Genomic DNA, 13997 nt, shown 5'->3' with positions numbered 1-13997 from the left:
GAGGGGAAACCTTACTGCCCTCTACAACTGCCTGAAAGAAGGCTGTAGTGAGGTGGGTGTTGGTCTCTTCTCCCTGGTAATGGGCAATAGGATGAGGGGAAATGGCCTCAAGTTGTGCCAGGGCAGGTTTAGGTTGGACATTAGGAAAAATTTCTTCACTGAAAGGGTTGTCAAGCATTGGAACAGGCTGCCCGGGGAAGCGGTCAAGTCGCCATCCCTGGAGGTATTTAAAAGATGGGCAGACAAGGTGCTTAGGGACATGGTTTAGTGGTGGGATGGCAGTGTTAGGTTAACAGCTGAACTTCATGATCTTAAAGATCTTTTCCAACCTAAGCAATTCTATGAGGTACTTCAGAATTGCCATTGCAGGTGCTGCTCATTTCCCACTCATGATGTGCCAGCTTGAAAAGGGTGGAAGTTCCTAATTGCATTCACTGTCCATAGAGAATAGGCTACAAGGCAAAACCCACACCATTCCAGAAAGCACCTTCTTATTTGTGCTGCCCCCCTACTCCATGGCAGTATGGTCAAAGAGTAGCAGACCAGGATAAGAAATTGGGGAAAAAAAGAAATTCAAACTCAGTATTGGAAAACCAAAAGGATACTTTTCAAAAATATGGACATCAGAATTTGTTATTCTGCAAAGATTTTGCTCTGTCCTGTTGGCATCTCAGTATTTAAAAGAAAACACAAAACATCTGGCTTTAGTCAGTAAAGTGTCCATTTAATAAACTCCTTAGCCACATCTCCCACCCCTTCCTCCCACCCTAAAATTTCAATTCACACTTAAGCAGCAGATGACATAATTTGATGGTGTACAACAGAAGTTTTTAAATCTGCACTCTTAATACTAAGAGTGTATCAGGGGCTAGTATTTGATAAAATTACCTAGAACTCAGATGTGCCCATGCAAAAAAGCAGATCTTTATATACAGTCCCTACCTTTTTCTTATAAATTTAAATATTTTACAAAAATGTACTTTCAAAATGTATAAAGTTTAGTGAATACCCCAAATGTATCTTAAAATAAAATGTTATCTGATTTCAAAGGTTATTTTCAACAATGAAGTCTAAATTGCACCAGATAAAAGGCACTTGTGCTGTGATGTCTTGAGCAAATATATGTTAGTTTATAGTACAGTAATACAGTGTCTTCTTGAATTCATGCAGTTGTCTCGAAGCATCAAGCATCATTAAAGCAGCCAAAAGAGATCGTGAGTAAACTTGATTCCACAGTTGTAAAAACATTTTCTATCACTAAGTTGAACATACAGCATTGTGCTCCAGCTCTGAGTCTAGAATGAAATGCTACAGAAAAATTGCTGTCATTCACATGGGAATTCAAACTACATTTCATTCTCTCATAAGTTACAAAAAGAAGTATGCCATTTAATTATGGAACTAAACCACCAATGAACAGCTCGGTGTTCAAATAGTTTGTGCCAATGAAAGTCTGTATTTAAAAACAAGCTAGGGGCTAGTTATCCAAGGAGCAGTGCATCATATTTTTCAATTTCCACTTCACTGTTGAGATAAAAGCGCAGTCCTATTTGCCTTCATCTTCTCCAGCCTTTTCATTAAGTGGCTATTGGTCATCTCCATCTCTTCTATCTTATCCAGTGCTGTTCTTAACTACAAAATGAAAGCAAAAGTTACTGTCACTTTAAGTGTACTTGGACTTTCTGCTGTTCTTAAGCTTTGACAGAGGAAATTAAGTCAGGAATACAAGTATTATACGCTTTGTAAGAGTGCCACGTAAGTTAATACTTGACACTTTCATTATTGCAGTCAGATGAACCAGAATTCAATTGTTAAAAAAAATAATTGGGAAGCAACTGAAACATGAAACATGCACTCATTCCAAAAGAGCCACCTGCAACTTCCTATTACATGCTATTTAAAGGTAAAGTCCTCTCCACCATTGCTACTTGCTGATGGATATATATTCCCGTGGGTAGCAGGCATCACGCTAGTCATGCAGCAGCTCTTAAGCAAGCACAATCAACAGCTCAGTTCAGTACAGCTTCTTCCCAGCTCCCCGTGAGGTACATGCTGGACTCTTCCCAGGCTGGCATTTGGCAGAGGGGGCATTCAACGCCGCAGATTGGTTTAAAATAGTACAAGTTATCACATTCAGAAGAAAATACAACTTGAGATCCTTCCTTTCAAGGAAGTACTGCATTGAGTTGTAATTAATATTAGTTTTATGTGCTACAGTCATCTTCTGAATGCGACACTGATGGACTTTGAGGCCTCCTCAAAAAACCACTTAAAAGCTGTAACCAAAGATTACAAAGAAACAGACCTTGGAGGCAAAAGACAGAGCACTTCAAGACTGAAAGGAGCATACAGCTGAAAAGGAAATCATGTGAATTACCTCTCGCTGAAGTTTCCTCTTTTCAGCTTTGAGCTCATCTTCTACTTTTTCTGCATTTTCTGCTGCATTTTTATACCTTGCAACCTGCCCCTCAAGTCGTCCAATCTGCAAACCCAAACAAGAAAAAGGAACAATTACTCAGGTGTTCCACCCTGAGCTTGCCTGCCACCAGTTGTGCTGCCCTTTCTGAAAAGCCACCACAACACAAGGCATCCTGTGAATCATCCACAGTATCTCCCTCTGGAAAGAGGAGGTTTAACTGTGTTAGCAGCAGCCACAATTGCAAAGAGAGTGTTTAAAAGAACTAATAAAACAGTAAAATAAATTGTGGGCAGAAACTTGGAATATCCTTCACTGCCTGTTCCTCCCTGGCAAGGGTCATGGGAAACACTAGGGAATGGAACATGGTATAGGACACAGCTGAGAAGATACAGAAGGTTAAAGAACTAAGCAGAGAGAGAACAGTGGAAAAAGAAAAACAAAACCAACCAACTAGAATTGGGGAACACATGGGATTAAAAACAAAAGCTGAAAAGTTGAAAAGCAGAGACCATATGAAAAGGTGCAAAGTAGAAAGGAGGCTGTAACTGTTACTAGGACATGATGCAAGATGTCTTGAGCTCAAGCACAGACTTCAGCAGTAAAGAGGGGGCTCGAGACAAATCCTGGTTGCAATCTGCAGGTGTTAAACCCCACCTGCTGTACTGTTATATTTATAACTCCCTGCTACCCCCAAATCCAGAGGACAGGCTAGTAGCCTGCTGCTGTGCAAGAGACACCAACTATGCATCTCTGATTCAAATTATAATCCTTTATGTTATTTTTAAGTGATCTACAGAGATTCTGAACTATAATACCATGTCACTGACTTACAAAGTGTGAGTAAATCAGTGTGAGATAGACTATCATATATGCCTATCCATAAAAACAAACTCATGAATTTCAAAGAGTAAATTATGTACCTTCCGTAGTATATAACTTTCTTACAAGTAATTAAGCTACATAAACTGATTTTTTTGAACTACTACCTTCAGTTCCTCCTTATATTCTGTCATACATTCACATTTTAGTAAATTAACTCCAGATTATTTTCTCTTCCGGTTAGACTATGCACAGGTATTGAATTGCAGGAAACATGAAGAAATACAAATGTAGTGCCACTCTGTGCAAACTAAAGAACAAACAGTAAATCAAATGATGAAATATGTTTTCATAAGCTTTTGTTGAAAAAAGTATTGTAAAAGTATGCAGAGCAACTATAATGATAACAACAGATGTGAAGAAAGACACACTTACATTTTGTTCCAAGGTAGTTATATCTTGTTCAGCTTTTGAAAGCTTAAATTTGTATTCACTAATTTGTCTGTTGGCATCTCCTAGACAAAAATTGACATGAATATATTACTCAAAGCAACTCGCTAAACTGTCAGTTTCCCTTTTAATTAACATTCATTAAAAAGACCATTTTATTGAGAAGCCCGTATACTGGATTATGAAGTGGTAAATGTTCTTTCAGAAGTCTTTTTTGAGAGTAAAAAAAGGAATTAATTTTCCCATTACTTAGAGAACACAACTACTGTCTCTGTAAGAGCGTGCCTTAAATCTCAGATGTATAAATGAGACACACACCCTATAAAACCCATATGCTTAGATCAGCAAACTTATCTCCCAAGAAAAGAGAATTGACACGATAACCAACACGCACTGCAAAACGGGTCAAATCACAACAGACAAAATACCAGCATCATTTAGCATAAACATCTGTAGTAACTTTTGAATGATACAGAGCACAAGGCTTGAACCTGCCTGACAAACTCCAAAGAGCTTTGAAAATTTCTGTTGGTGTTATATTTTAGCCCTGACATTGCCAGTTTTCTGTTCATGTTCCTTGCCACAAACATGTTAAATGGCAATCTGTCAAACAAGTAGTTTTCAACCAAAGAAATAGCTTGCTTGAAATGGAAAGTAGCTTAGTGCTCCTATGAAGCAACACTGATTATTGTGTTAAACTTTAAAAATTTTTCTTTTTTGCTTCAGAGAATAATAGTCTTTTAGATTAAGTTTCTGTAAAAGATTCAATAAAAAAATCAGGTAGAATATATTAACAAAATACCTCAGCTGAAATGCTATCATCTAAAAATCGAAATTGCTCAAGTAGTGGCACCCATTCTAGGCAAAGTCATCAACTGAAAAATAGCTTCCCAGTATATTGTTATTCAACACAGAGAGGCAGATTTTTAAGCTGTTCTGCAGTGAGAAATTTCCTGCAAGGTGATATACCAACAAAAAACCTAGCTATTCAATGATATATTCATTCACAGTATTACTACTGCACAACAATATAGAAAAAGAGCTGGAAGAGTCTGCTTCCCCAGTAAGAACACCTTTGAACAGTAACCATATACCTACTCTGCATTTCGATTAGCTGCAAGTCAGAACCGTTCTCTAAGCCTATGATATCTGGATTCATGCCATCGCTTTTAGAGTATTTCTGTCGTTCTTCTTCCAACTGCATCTTCAGTTTTCTAACCTGAAAAAGAAGCATTCTTTCGTGAAAAAGAGACTCCCAGAAGTTCAGTAGTTGTATATCTAAGTGTTCAATGGGAAAAAGGCAAAGCAGTCCTGAGATGCCACTGGCTGAGATGGTTCTGTAAGCAGGAGTAGCAGAGCCACACAGGGAAGGCAGGGAAGCCAGTCCCCGAGGCCCGTGGCTGCAGTCCCCTGACCCCATTGCTGGGCGAGTGCCCTCTACCTGTCAATGCACCATCCAAACCCACCAGTTCGGTCAGTGCTGCAGGGACCTCTGTGCAATGCAGGGGCACCCAGCAGCTCTAACCCAGCTGCCTTTCCAGAGGAGGTGGTGGCATTAAACTCTGTTTATGCATTTCTTTTACAGTATACTTTTTACACTCTATGAATTCACTTCTACAGTAAACTTTTTACATGTATGAAGATAACACACAATATCGTGCTGAGTATACAGAAAGAATAAGCCATGGCTTTTTTGGGGTCCTCTCTTACACTCCACCTGGAAGCAATGGTCCTAGGCAAGTCAATAGCGTATGTTAGTCTTAAACGGTTCCATTTCATGCTACAGGAGCTGTCTCGGGATTTTTCCAGTAGTTAGGGAACACAGATTCCTCAGCTATGTCCTCTGTGTCTGGAGTGTATGAACAAAGTGGGAGCTACTTTTTTTGATTCTCTTACCAAAATATTGCCCTACAGATTAGTGGTATGGGAGTCATACTTGCAAAACTCCCATTCTTTACATAAATCAAATATTTTAACAGTGATTTTTACAATTATATGGTGATAAATATGCATATACATCTTTATACACTTAATAGCCTTGTTTCAATACTAACATTTATTGTCATTCTAACCCAAGTATCTATACTAAAATTAAGGTAACATTCCCAGCAAAAAACAGATGTTGACAAACACTTTAAATTTGCAATGTGTTCAACCACAAGCACAAAAACGATGGTATTCTTGACAACTGTTCAATGGCTATATGCTTTCTTGAGTCCTCTCTTCTCAATACTGAACTGCACTAAAATACAACTACTTTGATAATATTAATTTTCTATTTGATTAACTGAAGTGATCAAAGCAATAGGTACCACTTAGCAATGTGGAAGAAAGTGCCACTTGAGCTTATGAGAATGTAATTTTACTGACTTCAGTATTTCTGCATGAGACAAAATAAAAGGAAGAATGTGCCCTAACAGAGTCAGCAGCAAGTTAGATTTCAGCTATCCAGTTAGTGAAATAAGGGTTCTTTAGCAACAAAGATCAAAAATCACATATATAAAGACACTAGTGAGAGGAGCTGGTAATTCCTGGCAGCCAGCCAGTTAAGAAGTCAAGTATTTTATTTTGTTTAGTGCGTACACGCCTTTGGTGCTTAATATTTGTTTATTGCTAATATGTTAATAGTCTGCAAAAGGATATATATGAGTCTATTTCTTAAAATAATAGCTTATGTTACCTGGGACAATAATTCCTCCTTTTCTCCAGCCAGTTTTCGTAGCCGGACATCTGAAAATGAAAGAATCCAACTAAAAACCAGATAAATCTGTAGCTAAGAACATATTTTTCATAACTTTTTGCTCAGTTTCAAATAAAATGCTCTTCAAACTTAAAGCTAATAGCACTGGCAGCATAAAACTTTGATATCTCAGTAATAACAACATACAAGCCTTCAGTTAATAGCAAAAAAAAAAAAAGGAAAAATATTTCATTCACACTGTTTATTACTATAACAATTTTAAAAGCAAGACCTCTGAGTTTAGTAGTTCTTCAAAGTAAATTAACAACTGAGGATTTTTTTTTTTTAATATTAAAACACAGTTTTTCCCCCAATATCTAGAACAGCCATTTCCAACAAAAGTTTCTTCTGATTGTATACTCTTTTCCCTGTCTTATTCTTAAAGATTGCTGTCTCTTCATGGAAGGTGGTAAGCTTCCCCTTATGTTTAGAAAGTTTGTAGAAAGTGTTCTCAAACCACAAAAAAAGTACTTGGGAAAGGCCCACAGGAATGTTGCAGTATCTGTAATCAGTCAGAAGATCAGTAATAGCTATAAAACAGTCTGTAAGGTAACACAGTGCTAGGGTTAGAGAAGCTCCCTAGCTCCCTTAGAAATTGTAACTTTGACGCTAACAAAGCATAAAGACATGTATTTCACTATGATGGAGCCAGAGCAGAAACATGTATCAAGTCTAATATCTGTCAAAACAAAAATATATAACTATTATTACATATTATGTGCAAATATAATGCAAGTGTATAAAGATGTTTCTTTGCATGTTCACTAACAGTTTTACAGTGGATCGACTATGCATACAATAACTTGTTCAACCCAAGGACAAAAGCAAACTAAAATAAAGGCCCCCAAAATCTGTATCTTTCTGTTGTCTGTGTCATTTTTTGAATGTTTTAAAACTTTTTTTCCCCCCTAATGAATTCAGTGAAAGACTGTACTTGCTTTACACTAATACAGGCAGAAATATTTTAAGGAAGGGGAAAGAATATACAATACATTGTTTTCTATAACTGAAGTTCTTTCACTGATTATACGTACTTCTAAAGAATTTTTTTCATGAAACACAATGAAAAACATACTAATCCAAAAGACTACATTTCTAGGCAAGGTATTTTCTGACAGTAAAAAAACAGAAACTGGAACAAGAGATCTAATCAGTTACAAACATCCACACATGTACTATTATTTAGCTTTTACTCAAAAGATGTATCTGTCTTTTCACTCAGAATAGTAATAATAATAAAAAAAACCTGAAGCTCCCCCCCGAAACCACCACACAATCTTGAAAGCTGTGTAAGCACGCATTCCAGAAGCACCACAGGTATCTTTTTGTGGCTGTAAATCACAACCCACTGTGAACAGGAGGGAAACAAAGATGTCAAACACTCTATAAAGTATGTTAGAATATTTTTACCTAGTGGTCCTTCTCCTGCAGATTCCAAGACTTGAGCAGCTTCCTGTGATACAACTGTTATTGCACCAACCACTGATTCATGGTTTACATCACCATTTGGTGTGCCATCTGGAATAATAACTAATCCATGTTTCTAAAAATACAAAAGAAAAAAACTAATCATACAAGAGCAGTGCTAAAATATAATTGGACAGAAAATTTTTTAAAAAGCTTCTCAAGTTGATCAAGACAGTTACAACAAAATGCGCCATTTATCCTACTCTAAGGTCAGGTTTTGAAACTGCACAAGAACAGTAACCATTCTTCCTCTTTTTCATTGACCTTGATTTCATGCCCCATTCCTGGATTTCTATTACTGTCAAGTAACTACTACCAACATACCTCTCCTCTCTTCATTGCTTCCTTCAGGTCAGCCAACTCCTCTCTGAGCTCATCTCGCTCATTCTTAATGCAGTCAAAGTAATCTTTCTGTCTTTCTAGGGCCTGGGTTCAGGCAGATAGCAAGAAAAAGAATGGTACAGAGAAAAAGTATATGACAGATAGCAGAGAGATTTGCTACAAGGAAATACAAAGAGCTCAATAAAAGTAAAGAAATTAAAAGGGGTATTTAATATATATAAGAATACATCTCTGATAACTACCTGTTACAAGTCACATATCTAGCCTACTTGCTGCATGTTTGTCATGACATAAGTTTTACCCAGGTGAGTCTTAGTAGATTCTACAATAGATTTCTATTTAGTGGATTCTAGTTTTGATAAGCTAAATTGAATACCAAAAGAGGGGTTGTTCTTAATAGAACCAATAGAACCAATACCAAAAGAGGGGTTGTTCTGTGGCCAGAAATAAAATTTGCTGGAACTCAGTTGGAAAGATCCTAAAAAATTACATTAATTGAACTAATTTCTCTACAGAAGAAGAAATCTTACCTCACAAAAGACCTTGGATATATAAGCCTATCATCCACTTAAAAATACTAGTTTATTTACTACTTGCTTAAATATGACAACCACCCTTTACTAAAACCAAAGTGATCAGTTTTAGAGGGGAAAAAAAAAGCAGGAAACTCTAGCAGCACTATTTTAGCACAAGGATGGATGGCAGCTAAAAGCACAATGTGGACATAGATGGGTTTGCCTACCTATGCTGGAGCTGTGTCACCTGGCAATTAGTCAGACATTTTCACTTGACTGGGCAGCATCCCAGCATTCCATTCAAATTCAATACTGCATGCATTACAAATAACCCTGACCATACAGCAACTGCAAAAGTGTACACACATCTTGCCAAGAAAATTATCCAACTACACCTTGTGTCATGCATGAATCTTTAGGAATGGACTGATACGAAGAAAGAAATGAAGGTGTATACCTTTGTATTGTAACAGCTCCACATAACAATTGCAGTATGCTGAATTTTAATAATTATCTAGAATCTGTAATAGTAGAGCAATGTTTTAATGCGTTGTCTTAATTTCAACATAAAAATGCAAGTGCTGTTGCACTTGATTTATTAGTATGTAAATGTAGCACTTAAAATATAGGTAATGCAGCATGTGTGAAAGCATTACCTACCACATCATAGTTTAAGAATTCGTAAAGTGTCCTTTATTTCCTAACACATACTAGATCTCTGCAACTACACTATAAACAGCACAAAGACCCTTAATCATTACACCATTTTGTGTTCCACTTAAAGATAACACACACTTTTTCCATTTTTAAAGAACAGTGGCAGAGGGAAATAAGCTCACCCACTTGAGAGAATGGACACAAAGGCCCAGCCAGAATCACACAGCAAACACAGATCCTCTGTCTGCTTGACAGTGCGCCAACCTTCCCAAAACATCCTTTCTATTCTCACCCCCTATGCGCAAGCGTTGGAAATCAGAAAATTTTGATGGGGAAGGAAGTGAGAGTGATATAACCATATATCTCTACCTATGGAGAGATTAGTAATCATTAGTCAGTGTTGAAAAACTTGAGCAAAACTGCTAGTGTTTGTGTGCTCAGGGGTTATGACACATGATTTTGTACTAAATCTGCTCCTGAAATTCTTCTATCATGGGGCGGGGAGGGAATAAAAATCAGGACAAGCAAGCTCTGCAGGCATGTTTTAACACACAAGTCTGATTAAAAGCTGATCACTTGGCAGAAAGCAGCCTGGGGTCCTATTCTCAAATATTCCAAAAACCTTCATAAAATCTATGCACTCAGACATGCCATTGCTAATTTCAAATTGGCAATGCATGTACAATTTGGCATCACCAAACAGTAAAATAGCTGTATATTTCGGGAATATAATCTGAAGTTTAATGTCTCCAAATTGATCTAATTTAAGACCAAATACAACTACAGATTTTAATCAATTTGTAGAAACAGGAAAATATAAGAAGGCAGGTGTAAATCAGAGTCATGCTATCTGTTCTGCTTGCCTCCCTTTCTTCCTCTGAGGCAGCATCAGTCTTGCATATGTTGTAAAGCTAGGTTGCAATTTGAATTATAAACTACTCCTTTGTGAAGTTTCTCAGAGACTTCTGAAGCTGGAACAGATTAAAAATTAGCAAAGCTACTCAGTACTGGGGAGAAAGAGTAAAACTGTGAGCTAAGAAAAATAATGTAAATGTTTTTAGAGAATGGAAGTGAGAAAGAAAAGACAGCAGTGTTTTTACATTTTAAGAACTAAGAAATTTCAATTCCAACATGGTAAAAAAAAAACCAACTAGAAAAACATCCAGTTATGGTATTTACAAAAAACACAAAAACTGGCAGGAAAGCTTTGGCTAAAGTAAAAAAACAAACCTTTCTTGTCAGTCTGGCTGGTAGGTAGCTTTTTTTAGTTACATAGATTATATGTTCTGCACTAACTCTAGCACCGTATTTGAAAGAAAGAAGTGCTTGCACAGAAAAATTGCACAAATTTGGACAGCCCAGTACACAAAGGTAAATAGTAAGTATGGAAAGAAGATGGTAATTAAAAGATTAAAAAAACCTTTCAGAAGAATGTTCAGAAGAAAACTTAAAAATGTTGAAATATTATTTTATGATGGAAGAGAGGATTGCAATATGGATTGAAGGACGGAAACGTGCAATAAATATAGACTGAATAAAGACAACATAACAGGGCTTTTTTTAACTGGGCACCACTGGCTACAAGTGACCTGAAATCCAGCAAATACAGCAATTTTCAAAGAAATCTGCATACATCAAAATCTGGCATAAAATTAACTTAGAGATAAATGGCCCTAGAGTTACTTAAAAGGCAGACAAATCCTTTCTAAAGACTCTCCAGCTAACTCCTCCTCACCACGAGGCAATATACTCGCAGTCCATTACAGCCACAGGTTCAGAGCCATGTAGTTATTGCCAAGGATCAGGCTGACTCTGAGACAGTTTTACTCTGCTGTGCTGCCCAGAAGCAAAGCTGACAAGCTCTGCCTGACCTACATTAGCTGCATAGTGCGCATCAACTCAGTTCTTCCTGCACCGCATTCCTTTCTACACAGGAGTCCTACAGATGCTCCTCAAACGGTCCCATGCAACCAGTTGTTTCGATTCCAACTCTCAATTCCAGTAGCTGGTAACTCTGGTATTTTGTTTGTGGTATCACAAAATCATCTTGGTTCAGTGTTGCACCCCAGCTAACCAGCCCTAGAAGGATCAAAAGTGCAATACAGGAATGTGCAAGTGTGGCTGCAGAACTCATTCTAAATCATATTTTTTAGCATTAGGTATGCCAAATGCAAGCACGATCTACAAATATTCACTGAAGCTTCTCTACATTTTGACCCTTAGTTCTTGGAGCTCCCTTGGTTTTCCATTATTTGTGGTGTTTTGTCTCTCTTATCCCAGGTAGTGGAGAGCAGACCATTTTAAAACCCACTAATTGTTATGCAAATTGTTAAGAAGATCACAGAAGCAGCAGCCAAATGGCGAGCAAGGTTTAAACTGTTAAAGTTTTGAAAATTGTATTTGTCTCTAAAGAGATTAAAAGCTTTAAAAATAATTCCAACTCTGTATAAAAACATATGATTGCTATGCCATTATGGATCAATATAGAGACCCAGGCAATTTTCACTTTGTTAAGAATAAGGAAATGATGAGTTTTTCAAGCTGTGATTACAGGTAAAAAATATTTTGTAAAAAAAATTATACAATTGTATGCATAACAGTTTCTTATATTATATGTTTAACTAGTATTATTCATCATCATGCAAGTGAAGATGAAGTGGAGCTCATTTTCTAAAGAGAAAGACTGCAAAATGTTTTAAATATTTAAATTGGGAGTGGCCTTCATTTCTTTGGAGTACACAGCATTCCTTGGGGAACAGGGGGCATCCATCTACTTCTAAAATGAAAAAATACCTTTCCCCCCATATTTGTTTCATACCCCTATTTTTTTATCTTTCCAATTAATTGTCTCCTGGAGATCAAACACCTCTTTGGTTATGGAGTCTATATTCTGCTGCATGCGTTGATTCTCCTGTAGTAAATAGGATGAGGGAAGAATAAAAAAGGAAAGAGAAGTAAGGAAACGGAAAAAAAAACCCAAGCATTCAAATAGATAAAGGAAATTAAATAGTAAAAGTCAACAAAAGAGTTTATGAGCATGAAGTTAAAGAAAAGTGCTATTAAGTGTAACATATTTCCCTTATGATTTCATGCAAGAGAATGGTAATTAATTTTATTCAATCACTTAATGTTGATGGGAGAATTTATTGCAACTAGAGCTACTTTTCTTTAGTGACAGTTCCCACTGCAGACTGGGAATAACAGCCTTTCTTTAGGAAAAAATAATTACCCTGTGGTTAATTTTGAGATACCTTCAAGTCCTGTTTGGAAGCAAACACTTACCTTAACAAGTGGTTTTATTAATAATTTTACCTTCTTGAAAGTGTAAAGAAGGAAGTTTGAATCAAGCAGCTGCTGACTGCTTTCTGATACTGTATTGATTCAGATCAAGTGTGGCCCTGTTTCTATCTAACTAACAGTGCATTTTGCTGTTTGCCCTGCAGACATGACTGAAATTCTTTGTTATGCTCATAGAATTATGTATAAAGATGACATAAGAATTTTTAGGGCCACAGATAATTTTTTGCCTTCCTAATGAGTGAACTTGATTTTTCATTTGGGAATGGAAGACAACGTCTTTCTGTAGAAAGCTAAACGGCTTCAGCTAGATTATCTGTTAGTGTTAATAGCTGCAGAAGTTACTCAAATAGATGGCAAATATGGGGCAAACTGTCATTATCTTTGATGGGACTTCATGCATTTGGTGAATATTCAACACACATATATGCTACATTCTACCAAAGCAAACACTCCAGACACATCTATTGTATGTTCTTGATTTACATACTTTTTTCAAAAAAGAAAAAAACCAAAAAACAAAGAAGAAAGTCTAAAGTGTTTTTTTTTTCTTCACAGTGAAGTCAAAGAGAATCCTAAGCAAGTGACAGAGCTACAACCGGAACTTGCCAAGTTTTTGCTTGTCAGCACTACTCTGCAAAATACTCCTTCTTAAGCTGATCTAACCCCCTTTCTTCTGCTAGTTAGTCATATCAACTCCAGGTCACGAAGCATATTATTTTCTCAGTAACCATAACAGATCTGGGACTTTCAGAAGTCTTTTGGAGTTACTGTATTACTGCCTGGAGAGCATGAGAACTTAATGGGGAAAGAAATCAATCAATGAAATACAGTATTATACAGCTTTTGAAAATCAGGTAGTGGAGACTTTGGCCCATACCCTTAAAATCATGAAGTTTAACTGAAACCAAAAGGCAGTGGGAAAACTACGTACTACTAGAAATACAACTTACAGTGGTAGAACCAAAACCAATGGGAAATGGACACCTGCATATTGTTGATAATACATATCTTTGTGGACCATTTTAAAATTAAGACTTATAATAGTGCTGGGATTTTAGGGCACATTTCTTCTGGAAAAAAAAAAAAATCAAAGAGGGGAGGGGGGGAAGAAAAGAACATACTACACACCCAGCAACATGGTTAGGACCCAATAACATGCTGACCAGTGTTGCTATATTTATGCTTAACTGGTAAGCAAACAAACATTTGTTACTGCAAACTTCAGTAGTTGATGCTCACAAAACTCTGAAATAACTGAAAAGGAAACTCTTGGGAAAGGCAAAGAATA

The 13997-nt window shown here is 36.8% G+C and overlaps 1 protein-coding gene across 6 annotated transcripts in view; it reads right to left on the bottom strand.

The window, feature by feature from the left end:
- Positions 1 to 767: 767 nt before the first annotated feature.
- LRRFIP2 (LRR binding FLII interacting protein 2) overlaps positions 768 to 13997 on the bottom strand; it is a 49242-nt gene continuing 36012 nt past the window's right edge. For 3 of the 6 annotated variants that reach the window (XM_035898110.1, XM_035898115.1, XM_035898119.1), the window contains 8 exons: positions 12228 to 12320; positions 8220 to 8321; positions 7839 to 7971; positions 6369 to 6418; positions 4787 to 4907; positions 3674 to 3753; positions 2378 to 2482; positions 768 to 1632 (listed from right to left, as the gene is read on the bottom strand). In XM_035898110.1, the coding sequence (XP_035754003.1) occupies positions 1522 to 1632; positions 2378 to 2482; positions 3674 to 3753; positions 4787 to 4907; positions 6369 to 6418; positions 7839 to 7971; positions 8220 to 8321; positions 12228 to 12320 (795 nt within the window). In that variant the 3' untranslated portion in view covers positions 768 to 1521. The remainder of the gene's footprint in view (positions 1633 to 2377; positions 2483 to 3673; positions 3754 to 4786; positions 4908 to 6368; positions 6419 to 7838; positions 7972 to 8219; positions 8322 to 12227; positions 12321 to 13997) is intronic. The other 3 variants (XM_035898128.1, XM_035898105.1, XM_035898094.1) reach the window with 2 other exon arrangements.

This window comes from Egretta garzetta, unplaced genomic scaffold (assembly GCF_000687185.1).
Source record: "Egretta garzetta isolate BGI_Z169 unplaced genomic scaffold, ASM68718v1 scaffold670, whole genome shotgun sequence".
In the NCBI taxonomy this organism is placed as follows: Eukaryota; Metazoa; Chordata; class Aves; order Pelecaniformes; family Ardeidae; genus Egretta; species Egretta garzetta.
Note: the sequence above shows the minus strand (reverse complement) of the source record. Positions and strands in the feature narration are given on the sequence as shown.